Genomic DNA, 17,081 nt, shown 5'->3' on the forward strand with positions numbered 1-17,081 from the left:
ATATCATCTTCCTTACATTCAATGTAACGAATTTTCAGTATACTGAAATATATTCATTGGTTCCGTGAGCTTCGCTATATTGAGATTTCACTGTAAAATGCTTAATTTAATATTATCTAGCTAAATTTTAAACCTATTCATAAATGATATACAATATTTAGATTTATCGCTAAATATCTAAATTTTAAATTTAGCGTTAAATAATATAAAATATTTTCTTCTGCAAAATATTTAGTCAAGTTGTAAACATATTTTCAAATGAATTGAAAATGTAAAGTAGTTTTTTATAGATTTAACCATTTTGACTATCATTGAAAATCCTTAATAATAATCTCTAATTTGAACTATTGAATTTTTAAAAATATTTTTAAAAAATCAGTACGAAGCAAAAATAATATTTAAAACCAAAAAAGTTGAGGGTCCGGTATTCCCATACTCGCTAGCTTCTGTCGCTAGCAGTTGAACGCACGATGCTGAAAGCGGAAGCACCATCTAAAAACAAGTATAACAAATATATTTGTACTGTTTACTATGTAAATTTTCGAAAGCAGCAAAATCAAAGATATTTATACGTAGCGCTGATTGTGACCGTGGGTTTGTTGGTCATTAACTTTCTTTCTTGGCCTTAACCACCATACTAATAACTTGGTTTTAACCATTTACTTAGCGGCTAATATTTTAATACTACATACTATATAATACATAGATTTATTTATAAAATGAACAACTTATATATACTCTTCGTTCAATACTAATTGATCAATTTCGAAAAAATTGATCAATTAATTGGTTCGTACCTATATTTCTGCTGAAACTCAACAAAATTTAATTTTAGTATGAAAAATCGATAGATAATAATTGATGAGAAAATAAAATCTATATAATAATAGCATTTAGCAAAAGTAATAGATTGGTCGCTTCTAAAAATTCCATATCTGATTATAGTTCTAATTCTATAGCGCAGCTAACTGAAGGAGTGTTGGAATCGACAGCGTAGATTAAACTATCCGAAAAGAGTCGCCATGTATTGCTAATTATGCTATAAATTCAATAGAAGCCAAAAATATACCTCAATGGTACATAAACAAGCATCTAAACGCTAAAGTGGCACGTTAAATATTTTTCAACTATACCCTGCAGATGCGCAGGTGCAATAAGGAGGCATCGGACCGTGGCACTTTCTGCACCCATGCTGCCGGGGGTACGTTTCGAACCAGTGCCGATTGTATAAAACAGCTAAGCGCAATCACCTTGAACTTCATTCAACAAGAAATACACGCTCAGTACACACACACTATGTCCGTCGAGTGCGCGAGGCACGTGCCCAGTGTCAACACCACCGGTTAAGCCCTCCAGATCCTGAATCCTACCATCGAGTCACCAAGTAAGTGACCAAGTGACAGGACAAAAAGAAAAAAGTGATGAACAAACTGTGAATAACTGACTATATTAAACTGCGTGATAAGGATTCAGTTTTAACTAAGAACTTGTGTGGAAATCGGAGAAACAAGATGAGGATAACGGTGAGTAAAATTCAATGATGTAAAGGATTAAAAAGGATTAAGCTATTTCATTCATTATTTAGTTTTTATATTTGTTTAATGTTGGCCTATATTTTATTATTTAAATTTGTATTAAATGCTTATTGTCTCTAATTAGTGACGTTTTTTCTTCGTTTCTTTCAATTATATTTTTTTAAAACACATTAACTTGTTATATTATTAAAATTTTAAATTTATACACGTCCCACTTGCTCATCCGCAATCGCGTGTAATTAATACAACCCAGTGCCGTTCTTGTGTATGAATTAAGTGTCTCGTGTTTGCTAAGAAAGATATATAGTCGACACAATTCTTCCACGCGATTTTTATTGTAATCTGACATCTGTCAGATCTTAATATCAATCAATTAAATCAGGACTTGTTGTGGTATAGTTTTTTAGCAAAAAATAATTTAAAAATTCATCGAAATCAATTATTATATGAATAGCGTATCAGTAGTGTAATAGGCTCAATCTTAATGTACTATATTTTATTCTCGCTACATCATTAAATTATTTTATTTAAATTAACAATAACGTTTATAAATAATTTAAAATTTATAAATACAATTTGATTACTTGTCTGTAGTATTGTTCTACACAATATCAACTCCTTTAGCTAACGCCTCTATGATAAAAATACAATTATAAATTTATTTTGTATTTTATTATATATAAATACAATTACGGTTTATTTGAATCGAATAATAGTACGATTAAGGTACAAGTATTTTTGTCTAATTAAAATAACTGCGAGAGATACTCTTTTCATGTACTTTTTATATACTCTATTCATTTCATAAGTTACAATATTAAAAATAATTTACAAACATGTAGATGCTTATGACAAATTACAAGTTTTAAAAAATATAGCACATTTTTAATAAAATCTTCGACTGTAATAGAAAATATCATTCAAACAAAATTGAAATATTTGGACTTTATTTGTACAACTTAAATCTTTATATTATGTTGGTCTTTTCTTATTAATATATTGCAGCTTTATTAATAGATTAACGTTTAGATAACATGATAATATCATGGAACTATTATATTTGAATTACATATCACGAAAAGGCGTTCTTAAAAAGATGGAGATTGAGAATTTTTTCTTACAATTGTTTTCGTACTGTCAGAATAATTGGTACATTACTTGTAACAATATCGTTTGTATCTCGTCATATCTTAATCTCTTTTCTAAAATTTATTAAATATATTCGAAAATTAGAATACCAAATATATTCGTTATTTATTATTAGAATATTTGTCTAATTATTTTTTTCATATTTGTAATCAAATATTTTTTTTTATTTGTATATAAATATTGCACTAACTTTTAAATCAAAATCAGTATTTTTACCCTAATGTTCTGCTGCTGTAATACAGTTTTTTTTACGAAATTTATATTTTTATCATTAAGTTATTAATGACAGCGATAGCCAAGCTAAAAGCAAAAAATATTCATTAATACACTTTTTAACCGCCGAAAATACAAAAAATACTCATATTTAACGAGGTAATATAATGCAACTGTGGACTTTTATAATGAATGGTATTGACTGTTTTTTAAATATTAAATTTAAATTAAATAACTATGGTAATATTTTAAGGGATTTTGAGTTGAATTTGCTATAACCCATTGTTGATAATAAATCCCACAGCAACAGCAACTTAATGAGTATTTTCGGCAGCAGTAAAAAATAAAATGAAAATAACCTTAAATATAATTTGCACTTATTTAAAGTGTGTAACATTTAATACTTTGTTATTTTTTAAATCAAAATATTTATTTTTCGATTCTACAAAACGAATATATTGCAATATTCAAATTTCTAAATAATTACTATTTGATAATCAAATAGTTAAATATATATCAAATATCTGTAAACTCTTAGGCGTACTTTATAAAGTAAGTTTTATCGTTACATATAATATAAATATAGCAAACAACAAATGGTTTGTGATAATTTGGTGAGTAAAAATTTATATTGAATGGTAATTTATTATAATTTAATTGGTCTAAAGTTTAATTAATACACTATATAAAGTTTTTGATAATATAATTAATATGCATAAATGATTTAAGCCCAAATTATTTGCTTTGCCTAATTTTAGAAATGTGTATTATATTTATACTCAGTAAAAAAATATTTACACTGTATTACTAAAATACTGACAATTTTGGTAGGTTTTATCTGTTTTTCTAAAATATTGATAATTTCAGTGATATAAAACTACTTTTTCTTAGATTACATTACCATTTTTCTGTTTTTGAATTTTTACAAAAATTTATTAAAATATTTAAAATCAATGATACAAAAAAATAATTATGAAATATTTATGTGACGTGAAATTCTCAGAGTAGAGATTAATAATAAAAAAATGGTTGTTTTTGTTACGCGGTAGAAAGTATATTACTGTAATTTGATTTTTTTTAGTTTGTTACTTTTGTGTTAAAAACGTTTTAATAATTTTTAGGCCAAGTATGACGCGTATATGTATTAATATTAAATTATCAAAGAACTTAGGCACATTTATATTCCATTTTTAAATTCTTAGGCATTTACTAAGAAGGTCTTTCAAATAACTAGTAAGTAAATATATTATTAAAATAATATGTATTCTTGTACCATGTAAAAGTAAATGTAACTCTGTTTATTTCCTTTTTTGTAAGATTTATAGATCAATATATAAAACTGTAACGTTTATAAGACAAGGCAATTTTTTTACCATTACTATAGAAATATATACGCCTAATAATATTACTTATTTTATATATTAATAAAATAGCAAATCTTACAGATGTATTATTAAAAATGATTCAATATATTAAATAAGTTCGATTAATCAGTTTAGCTAGAGTTTTCTATAAATAAAATGAAAGTTTTATTGTTATTATACAATTTAATGTATATTACAGATGATTGATGCAATATATAATAAAAACGAAAGGTTATCATCCAATTGTATTTTATCGATTGAAAATAATAGATCCATAAACATTTACCTCTCGTTTCTCTGATTCACGAAATCGATTACATATTTTCCCATAGATCAAGATCAAATACAGACTTGTATATATCGATTACCATAAAGCAGATGCATCTCGGATGCACATCTGAAAAAAATATATACATGCAGCACAATCTGATTTCTCTTTGCAAACGAATAGTTAAAACACATCGTGGGTAAGTTAAATCACGCGTTCTTAATTAACATATGTAACACGGTTACAATTGAAACAGAGGCACTTTCGGTTTTGTATTTTCGCTTTTTTGTCATTTTAACACTATTGTTTAAACTTTGCAGACAGAAAAAATGAAATCACTTGAACCTTACTGACTTGTAGTTAATATCATACCGATCGCGGATACATAGCAAATAGATGTGGTCATAATTTACATTGAGCACTTAGGTATATCATTGTAGATAAATCTTTCGTGGTCATGACCATCATCGGGTATGGTCCTTAATTGGTCATGTCAGGTCGTTTGTTTCCAATGAAAAATGTGGACATTCGCGTGTTGCGTTTTCTAAAATGCAGACACGAAAACAGGTTTAGCGATGGGTGATTCGATTAACATATTTCTCATCCTTTTCTTAGATATGACAGATTTCGAATGCATTTAATTTCTACTTGAAATACTTAAAAATATACAGTGTGTAATAATTCATCTATATCATTAAAATTATATTTTAAATCTAATGAGTAGAGAGTAAGAATATTTAATTAAAAGGTGATAATTTACATCGATTATTATCAAAGATTTATTTTTGGCTAATCTAAAAAAAATGTATCGAATAGTAGTTAAACAAAGATATTTTAATATATATTTATATACTTATTGTAAAGTTTAATATGATTTTGAAATAAAAATTATATTAAATAGTTTTAGTTTTATTTATTATAAACATATTAAAAAAATGATATAATAAAAAAAATAAGCATTTGCTTACTTAAATATTAATAAATTCCGATTAAAATTAAAATATCAGAATATAAAATTAGTCACTAAAATGTCACATATAAAATGTTTTTCTTATAAATATATGATATTCTTAATGAGCTGAATTAGTATATTATGAAAAAATTATGACCAAGCACGATTTCAATTAATCATCATGAGATTAAAAAAAATCTAGGAAAACCTAATCTGTGATAATAAATATTAATTTAAAAAAAATATAAAGTACTAATTCCGATCTTTTAGACCCGATAAGGATTTAAGAAACACTAGGGTCCAAATAGGATTTTAACCCAGGTCTTTTTGGTAGTATTCAATGACTTATATTATTGGTATATCGTGTTGTGAAAAAGTGTATTATTAACCCTTTAGGTAGCGAGTTAAATAATACACATTGAAGTGAGTTATTTCTACGTATTTTTCCATAATTATTTTAGTATTACTTATTTATTTAGTATTATTTTATATTGCATTTCTAAAAAAATTTTTTTTAGTGATTATATACATTTTTAATATAAAACTATGTTAATTTATTTTATATATTTCGGCTATTGTGGAGTTTTTTATATCAAATTAAAGGCTCTCAATATTTTTTATAAAATTATATATATTATTAATTGTTATTTATTCATTTTGTAATTTATTTTATACTCTCAAATTTATTCCTATAATTTTCTATAGAAATAATTTACATTAAATTAATGTTTTTTAGTTATATAAGTAAATATATAACTATTTGTGGTATATTAAAATAGTGAAAGATCGATTGCCGTACATGTACGGCGATACCACCTAAAGGTTTAATAAGTTCTTATATCAATCAGGATAATATTTGGTAACATCATAAAAAATATTAAGAGTCTTAAGGATTGTTTTTCTCCTGTTTTTAAGTATTTATGATAAAATTCAGACGAGATATTACTGTGTTTTAAATTAAACGAATTATATTGTTGCATAAACATTTTTTTCGCCACAAAATAAGATAAATTTTATATATAAAATTACACAGTCATATAAGTCGATCTATTTTTTGCTAATTTGGTACATTTTACAAATAATTATTTTATATGGCATATCGTTTTTCAACAAATATTTATTTTATTATTATTATTTTTATGTGATATAATACAAAGAACTATTTAAATTTATTTAATGCTTTAAATTTAATTTTTTTACTCAAGAATATAAAAATATTGAATTGTCTGTATTATAATTCATTAAAAAATTTTAGTTCCTTATACCTTATTATTATGTAAATATATTTACATTTCATTTATTAGTTCGTAGTTCTATTTTAAAATCAAATTATTTTATTTTTGTCGCATATCAAATAATTTATTTTGCAATAAATTTGCTCGATAAATTAACACAAAATTTTTATAAAATATATTATTTAACTAAGAACTAAATTTCTTGATAAATTAGATATTTTTGTAATATTAATTTAGTGTATCTTAGCTACAAATATTTAACGAAAAATTAAGATTAAAATCAACAGCTTTTTATATGTATCTATATTTATAGAAATTTAGTATAAATGTTAGCTACAATAATTCAAGAGAACTAAATAAATAAACTAAAAATTGAAATAAAATTTGCATATTATAAAAACCTAATAGATGTAAATTATCTACACTGATCAATAATGTGAACTTCTTGTTATTTTAGATCAATATTTTGTTAATTTTTAGATTTTTTACTGATTTATATTTCTCAACAAAAAAATCCGATACATTTATAGTTAACATTTGCCATTAAAAAAGTTAATCAAAATAAATAAAAATGAAATATCATACATCAAACTGTAAGCGAAAGCTTACCATTATTCTAGAAAACATTCCACATATGAACATGTCGGGCTACTTTTTGATGCGCCACTGTGAATTTTCAGTACACGCTACGTATCAAAACGCATCAAATTTTCAATCTAGATTAGTAATCTTACTATTTCTAATTATAGCGTTTTTCACCATTTATTTAATTAATATATATATTTTTATAATTGATCCGAGCACGCGAGCGGTCTGAAAGCGTTCGTGAAAGTGCTGAATTCTTTTCTGTCCGTCAATTACATCGAAAAGATCGAATTCTCTCGTGATGATGTTGGAAAACCTATCCGAGTCTGCTTGTTAAAGCGTGGAAAATGTTCGCGCACCAATAAACAAGCTTCGATCTGAGGGGCATTTTCCATATTTTTTACTTTCACTGAATGCAAAGTGCATCTAGTAAGTACTATGTATCTCTTCGGGATGCTGCACCAGTCGTTAATTTGCATGGTCTTTGTCATGGAACTAGTCACGATCTGGGGTCACGGGTTGAGCCACAGACTGGTCCTCTAACAGAATACCATCCACGGATAAATCATTAAAAGCGTCGACTGAGACTGAAGCGTAGGCGTTTAGAACGCTATACCACCATTAAACAATACTGAGATGATGATTTCTTACATTAGCGTGACTCTAGTGTGCAGAATTGGTGATAATATGATGAGAAATTTCAATGTATTTACATATCATTGAAAACATATGATTATGTTAATATTTAATTGCAAGGTTAGTTACTTAATTTTGCAAATCAAAATCACTTATTAATCAATAGTGAAGTATTCTAGATACAAAATATGTTATCAAATATAGTATTAGTAGTAAAAAATGTTAGAATATTTTTCTCCCTTGAATATTAAAATATTATTGTACAATTTGTACAAAAAAATACGCTACCTATATTTTAATTTGACTTTTAAATATATTATTTATTAATATATTTTATTCAATCGTATTTTGTAATTTAATTTAAACCATAGTTTAAAAATATTTTTTACTGTGCTTGCTTAACAATTTAAGAAAATTTATAGGTAATTTAGATGTAAGATTCGTAAAATATTTTTTTATAATAAAATCCTCTAGACTTTTTCTAGACTAGATCAGTTATTTTCTTGGGAAGAGGATATGTCATGTTTTGCTAATTATGACAGAAACTTATTTAATCGTGCCAATATAGTGTCACTCTAATACACTTTATTTTCAATTTCATAGCAAGTCGATTTACAACTTTTTTTGCTGATCTTTTGCGGCAGTTTATTGAAGCTGTAATTATGGATCGCAGAGAATATGGACTTTCTCATTATAAGTGTGACTTTTAATTATTTTCATGTATGTTCTATATACAGTTATTAGCTTATATTTGTATATATTATAATCTTAGTCAATATTAAAAACAAAATACGTTTTTTAAGTCAAATAAATTTTATTATCCTATAAAATAATGTCGAAGAGATATAATTTTAATTGTGTATTAAATTACTAATTGCTCTGTTATAAAATATACAATAAATATTGTTTATTTTATTTATTTACTAAAATATACAAAATAAAAAGATTTTTTATATATATAATATTTTAATAACTATAAAAATAATTATTTTTAAAACAATATTTAAAATAGTAAATGTATTTAAGTGAAAGCAAATAAAAATAGTATCCAATAAGCACACAAAAAATATTTTTTTAATGTTAGATAATATATTACAACGATATTAAAGTTCATTAACCACTATCAAAGAAAATCGATGTGTAATGATTTACCGATCAGTAATAGTTTACTAGATTTCTAAAAGTTCATTACAGCAATTATTATTGTGTTATTGATGTTTATTTTATCATAAAAAATGGAAACTTTCTGATATAAACGTAATGCACTTGAAACACGTTTAACAAAAAACATGTAATCGTATTTAAGTTATAATTATGTATAACGCCATCGAACTATAAATAACAGTTTATTTTAAGTTTGAAAGTAAAGTAAATGACACAACACTTAATATTTAAGAAATGTCTTTTTTTGAGATAGTATTTCTATCGTAATTAGATCATTGTATTTATTAAATTTATCTTCTCCAGATTCTTACTGAAATTTAAAAATAATAATTTAAAAATTATTTATTAAAAACTACTGCGATTTTAATTACTTGAAAGTCAAATTAGATTAAAATCAATGAAATTTTAGTTACTAGCCAAACGTTTAAGCTACTTACAAAAAAACTTAATATAATTCTATACTGATTTTTCGAACGTTTCTATTGTATAATACCTGCAGTGTTTAAGACAATTATTTTTTAATATATTAGCTATATGTACTTGCTTAACTGAATATTAATATTGATATTTTATAACATTTACTTTTATCGACTCTACCCAAATTTTACAGAAAAATGTAAATTTACCGGTGAATATTTTATTGCTTTTTTCTCATTTCATAACTTTTCTTTTTAAAAGTTGAACCATTAAAAACACTGTGCAACAAGTTTGTGTTTACATATATAATATCATTCTAGAATACCACAAGGATCTAATCTGGTTCCTCTGCTGTTTCTGCTCTTTATTGCCGACATAGTACATGCGACAATTAATAACTCAGAATATTTATTATTTCCTATGTCATAAAAGTGTTTCAGAATTTTCGCAAAAATTCTGATTCACTTTTATCACATCAAGAGTGAATCAGAATTTCTGGAGGGGGTTGATCGACGGCCTTGACGTACATACAGGGATGAAAATTTTCTATGCACATCGCCAAAGTTTGTGATAAGGCATCGAGGATGCTCGGTTTTGTTATGTGAAGCTAGTGTTTCTTCTCGTGAAAAAGTTAAAATCGAGAATTCTCATTTCTCGAGAATTTTTTTAAAACATTTAATTATATAAAATTTAATTTGTACAAATATTTTTAAAATGTTTACAACCACTGCCTTTTTTATAACGCTACATAAGTTAGGTCAAATTTATGCATAATACTTCTTGAAAGGTTTTAATAGAAATCTGGGAATGACCAAAAATTGTTTACAAATTTTTAACACTTCAACTTGCCATATTTTTACTTAAGTAATAAAAGATGACACTCAGATAAGAAACCTTTCTAAAGGTGCTCGTGCCAGATGTTTTTAAATATGCATACTTTCTCTGAGGATCGAAAATATTTGAATGACCAACAATTTTTTTTCCATTATCTATTACTCTAACCGGCCGGCGGTTATATCTTTACTTTGGTGATCTAAGAACCCGCTCCGATTAGAATTATAAGAAATTACGCAGAATTCAAAACGATTCAGTTATTTTTCCTTTTCGATTACGATTATTATTGCCAGCCAAAAGAGCCATAAAATGTTTCTTAAAACAATTGGAAAATATAAATTTTGAGCTTATCTCGAAATTTCAATGGGCAATTAAAGAGAAATTGTATAATTTAAGGAAACGTATATTGATATCAATTATTGAATATTTTCAAAATCCAGAATCTTTCACTAGTCAAAAAAGAATGACTTCTTTAGTTATTCTTAAAAATCAGAAATATGTAAAATGGGGAAATTAATTATTCGCGGAATATTTAATGGCTCAACTAATTCTAAGGACCCACACGACTTGATTAAGTCATTAGAATCCCTTGAAGAAATTGAAAAATTATTTTTGGCGCAACGATTAAAGATAAAAAAAATATAGGACAACCCGTAAATGCTCGGTGACAATCGGATGCGAGTTTTAGAGTGCCCTAGAGAGTTGTGATCGCGTTCCTTATTCTTGTCCGTTGCGGCCAGGACGTCAGCGCTTAGGAACGCTTCTTATAAGCATAATTTTTTTTTAATTAAATACTGGTGGACGCTACTAGATTTTATATATATTAATACATTGAAATAATAAAAACAGTAATTTGCAGTTTATTTAAAAACAATAAAATGCCTTATTCATTTAATTAAATTAATTGGATTTTATTAATCATTTTGAATCAGAATCAACCATGTATTGTAAATGAGGTTAAAACATGATTTTCAAGTGTTTTGTAAGAGCAAAAATGCTTATGAAACGACATCTACAATATTAAGAAAAACTAATTAAATATCAGTTATCAAAATTTAAAGTTATTTAATTTATATAGAAAGAAGTTTGGTTCATTTACATAAGGTCCAATAGTTCAGAATGAGTGACAAATAAAAATAATATACAAACATTTTTTCTTTGTTTCAGACATGGATACTCCTTGCCATGTGGTGCTTGAGGGTGGTTAAGTGCCAAGAGGAACAGGAACCGACGAGATACCATCGTCGTCCGAATCGCCACGAGGGCGTCACTGCTTACAGAAATAACGTCTTGCACGACGACGGCAATCGAAAACAATCTTTGAGCTCGGTCACTGGCCAGCTTCAACTTCAAGACGAAAAGCAGGTTTCAACTGAAAACGAAGACAGAGGCTACATAACCGCGCCTTCTCTAGAAGAAGTCCAGTTCAAGCCGCTCCCGATAAAGAGACCACACGCGCACAAACAGCATGCCAGCAGAAAAAGTCACGCTGCAAAAATAAATTCCTTAGCAGACGATAGTGAAACTGGTGCTAGCAACAACCATGCGGCAGCTAGATACTTACTTCCGCCGGAAGGATTTTTAAACAATTTAAAAACCCAAGGACAACAGTTTTCTCAAAATCAAGCAACTGGAAGCAGTTTTGCCACTACACCACCTCCACAATACGACGCACAAGCGAATAACCAATATCAGCAGAACTTCAACGAACAACAAAGAAATAATTATGGACAACAACAACAACAACAACAACAACAACAACAACAACAACAACAACAACAGCAACATCAGCAACAACAAAACAATCCAGCAAGTTACAATGAGCAGCAACGAGGCAATCAAGGAAATTATAATGAACAACAACAAAATAACCAGCAGAACATTAACGAGCAGCAGCAGAACTTCAATGACCAACAACAGAGCTTCAACGCTGCTGCTTCACATGTTCATTACGTAGCAACTGCAGCTCCACCTCAATTTTCATCAACCTTCAGTCCAAGAAACCAATACGTATCAAGTCCAACAAGCTATCAACAAGCAGCTCCATCTCCAGTCCAATACGTATCATCATCTTTTACCTACGATCCCAACTCTCAAGAATCTCAATTTGGTAACAACGCTCAAGCCAGTAATGTCAGATACGTGCCGACAGCTCCTTCTAGAGTTCAATACGTATCTTCTCAAAGCTCGGTTCAATACGCGCCCCAAGAATCGAATAATCAAGTTCAATATGCCTCAACTCCATCACCAAATGTACAATATGTCTCAACACCAGCTCCGCACGAACATTACGTATCAAGCCCTGTACATTTTGCATCAACACAATCACCGATCCAATTCTCTACGAGCTCTCCAGTCTTTGGCAGTAGACTAAATCAGCAAAACAACGCTGAAAAACAGATGCAAATCGATCATTTTGATAACGCTATGAGCGGTGTAAGAAGTCCAAAATATCAACAACCTAATAACTTCTACTCAACGACAACTACAACTCCAGCTCCAATGATAATATCAACAACAATTACTCCAATTTCGAAACAAAATGAGCAACAGTGGAGGATCAATCAAAATCCATTCAACAACCAAAATCAAGATTTACAATCCAACTTCAACATCCAATCCCATCAAAACTCACAATTACATTCAAACAACTTCCAAGATCAGTCTTTGAACTTAAACGCTGTGGAATCTGCTAATAATTATGTAGTAAACGTTGTACATCCAAATCCATCGCGCCATAGATTTCAATTGAACAAATCTAACCAACAGCGTGATTTGGATAAAGATACAGAAGTTGCTCCTTATTCAAGCTCTCAATTCGGCTGGAAATTAACCCCAAAGAAAAATGATCCACAACAGAATAATGCATTAGAACAACCTAACACTATCACATATACATCGTTCAATAGCAACAATAATAATAATCAAGGACCTCAAGCTTTGGCTTTGCATTCAGCTCCTTACGAATATCGCCCGTATCCTGATAATCCATTTTTGAACCACATATCCTTCCCATCTCCATCGCCACCATTAAAATCTGGATCGATTCAATCTATAAGTTTTAAACCAGATAACAACGAACAACAAAACGTAAACGTTGGGTACAGCATTGGTTTTGGAAACGGTAATCACGAAGCATTAAAAGCCGAACAGTCATCCTATGCCAATAAATATCCATTTGGCAATAACGTCCAAAGCTTCACTACAGCAATACCAAACAATCATCAAAACGACGTCATCAAAGGATTTAAAGTATCTCAAGTAGAACTGCCTGAATCTACGTTATTCTTAAAAGGAAATGAAAATCCGCAAGATTACGTAGCAAATGCTTTAAAAGTCAACGAAAAACTTAAATATACCAATTCTGCTCCATATGGTAATCAAGGATTTCAATACAGTGTTTCTGGTGTACCATATAAAATTTCACATCAAATAGAAAATGGCAATCCTCAAGGAAATTTCAATAATAATGTTTATAACTCTCCAAAAACGATTAGCTTTCAATCTATTGCTCCTAACAATATGAATCAATATCATGGTGATATAACAAGAGGCGACAGTGGAAAGTCTTTTAAATGGACCAACCTATCACCAGGTGTAGAAATAACAAGCGGATCTACAGCTAAACCTTTGACTGTTGAAGTAGAATCAGTTACGCCAAATTCTGTTATGTATTTCAACAATCAAAGAGATGTCATTACAAACACTCCGTTCGTATACGCTTCACAGAAGGACAATCAAGGTGGAAGAGTAGTTAACTTTGATCATGCAAATGCTATGAAAAACGTCCAACCAATTGATATTTCAAATGTAGTATCATATTCTCAAACACCAATGCCTGAATTAAATAATGCAGTATCCGTATCTCCTCATTATATAAATCAACAAAATTTACAATCATATCCTGCTCAATTAAATCCAATTCCAAGCGGACATCTAATTCAGCATTTTCCACAAGATCAATCTCACATTCAAACTGGTACCATCAACAATCCAAATTTAATCGAACAAGGTGTTTCTTATTCAAACTTTAAACCTATAGAAAAGAACGTTATTTATAATATACAATCTGTAAAACCAAAATTTAGTGGATTTGAAGGAACTATATTTAATGAAATCAAGTCATCTCCGTTCACTTTCGCAAAACCTAGAGAACAATTTACATTTGATTCAAACCAACAACAAATTTATCACAACCATCCAATGGATATGATGGGACATTCTTCTAATGCAGAAAATAGGCAAATTTCTAATAACATGATGTATATACCTTCAGACGCATTTAGGCGTTCCAATCAAGCTAGGGATTTACAAACAGACCAAACTTCAACAGTCCATGTAACGCATAATGATGGCCAAGCTTCATCCAATTACCAGCATGAAATCTCACATGATCAATATTCTGACAGCAATCAAAGAATACATCAAGATGATGGTTATGAAAGAATTAATCAAAACATGTTCTCTCACAATTTAGAACCGATGCCATCTAGCAGCGAAAACAACTATAGAATGGTTAGTTCAAAACGAAGTAATGGCGAAGAAGTAACATATGAGCAAACCAATGATATTGATTCAAGCATTACAACAATAAATGGTATTCAAATAGCTAATCCTTATAACGTTGATCTAAAAATTGTATCAGATCTATTAAACGGAAAGCCAGCTATAGATGAATCTAAATTGGAACCGATCAGAAAACACATGTCTAATATGACTCCAATAAAATTAGACACTTCAGCGATTCAAAGGGTTGTAACTAGTAGTGAAAGAGATTCACACAATAATAGGCAGTTTTTAAGAGAAGAATCTGATGATAAACCTTACCAGGAAGAACAGTTTGAAAAATATCAGCACAGCGTGCCAAATATAGCGTCAGAACAACTTCAAAATTCCCTTCAAAGCATATTGAACTCTCATCAGATCGGAGCTGTCGTAGAACAGTCCGGTTTCAAATCGAACGTAAGAAGCCGAGACATGTCTCCAGTGTCCGAGTTGCAAGAGTTCAATGATAGCTTTGAAGCTTCCAGTTCTGAATTCGGCGAAAGAGAAAACGTACGTTCTGGTGGATTCAATTTAAACAATGTTGCGTCTGAAGATTCTCCTAGTAAGCATCCTAAATCAGAGATGATAGAACCTTATCCACTTCTAAAACCACCTCGTCCTCCAATATCGCCTTCTAGAGGCAACAGCCACAAGAAGACCAAAAAGGAAGAAAAAAGACCATACGGAGCCAGACACAATAGACATTTGGGTCACAGACACACAAGGCCTTACAAGAACTTCCACGAAGACGAAGAAGAGTTTAACTCATACAGAATTCAAACTGAGCTGAGACCTCCGCCAGTTAACATGTCGATGATGAAGTCGGGTTAATTTTATTAAATAAAATAATATTTATTGTAAATAGCTTATTTTTAAGTGTTACGAAAGTTGATCTTATGAGCAGATGAGTCATGAAAGTTTGTTACAATCACTTTTTTAGCCATGACAGGAGATAGACTTAAATACATATAAATCTTAAATAATTGCGCGCTGATGTACCTCACGTGTAATTCCAATTCAATATATATTTTATTGTACAATAGTTATAAGATGTTGATTGTTATTAATGTTATGTATTAATTTAATAATGTTATATTTTATTATTGATGTTATGTGTGTAAATATATTTTAAATAAATAAAACTTAAATTATTTTAGTGTTTTCTTTGTAATACATATACATAAATACATGTGCTATTAAGCAAATTTGCTAAGAGATACTAATTAATGTGCGGATTTATTGACCGTGCATTGGTCACGCTTTCTAAGTGTAAGTCCATCTGTTCTTCTTTAAATCAATGATATCGCATTTTGAGAGCAATAAAATATAATTAATTATTAAATATTTACATAATAGTGATAGTATTCTGTAGATTTCGGATGAAATATTTACAAATATTGTTATTGTAAATTTTATTCAATCACAATCATAATCTATGGATTTTGATATTTAATCAATGTAACTTAAAACTATTGTATCAAAATATGAAGTATACAAATTCAATTATACAGGCGGTCCTCGACTTTCGCATAATACATTTTTACGCACAAATAAAAAAAAAAAAACAATTTTTTAAAATTTCTTTTTTTTTAAAAACGTTCTGATAGCGGTGAATCTTTTGCTTCAATCGGACGTTCGTATTATACAAACAGGTCTACGATATGTTCAATTTTGCAAAATAAAAATGTAATTAAAGAATACTTTCAAAATTGTGGAAAATAAAGATATATTTCCACAATATTTAATGATATGTTTCCAAAAAAACACAGCAAAAAAAAAACATAGATGAAATGGAAAATCTTTGTCATCGTAGATCGATGACCAACATCAAAAAAATGTCCCTCTGAGTATTTCAATTATACAAACAAAAGCTCTTAGTTTGCACAAAGATTGGAAAGATAGATTAAAAAAATATTTTAACACGGTTTTTCAAGCAAGTAACGGTTGGTTTTATAATTTTAAAACGAGGTATTCTTTTCATAATATTAAATTTACTGGAGAATCGGCTGATGCGGATAAAGATGCTGCAAAAGAATTTATTTCCTAATTAACCAAAATTATTGAAGATGTAGAATATTCCTCTAGCCAAATATTTAATGTAGATGAGACAGGTTTATTTTGGAAAACTCTTTAACAATGAAAAATATGAATGAAGCCTTCACGCACCTTGACAAATTTTTAAAT

At 28.6% G+C, this 17,081-nt stretch overlaps 1 protein-coding gene and 1 long non-coding RNA gene across 4 annotated transcripts in view; one reads left to right on the forward strand and one right to left on the reverse strand.

Annotated features, from left to right (window-relative positions):
* Positions 1–17,081, reverse strand: part of LOC148235310 (uncharacterized) — a 75,692-nt gene that overhangs the window by 30,720 nt on the left and 27,891 nt on the right. The gene's annotated exons all lie outside the window — the stretch shown is intronic.
* LOC148235312 (uncharacterized) lies at positions 1,141–15,836 on the forward strand. Its single transcript, XM_088186286.1, has 2 exons — positions 1,141–1,523; positions 11,520–15,836. Exons 1-2 carry the CDS (start codon positions 1,512–1,514, stop codon positions 15,726–15,728), a joined length of 4,221 nt encoding a protein of 1,406 aa, XP_088042412.1. The 5' UTR covers positions 1,141–1,511; the 3' UTR covers positions 15,729–15,836.

The sequence above is a fragment of the Plectrocnemia conspersa genome, unplaced genomic scaffold (genome assembly GCF_051122295.1).
Source record: "Plectrocnemia conspersa isolate PC_06_02 unplaced genomic scaffold, ASM5112229v1 ptg000005l, whole genome shotgun sequence".
NCBI classification, from domain to species: Eukaryota; Metazoa; Arthropoda; class Insecta; order Trichoptera; family Polycentropodidae; genus Plectrocnemia; species Plectrocnemia conspersa.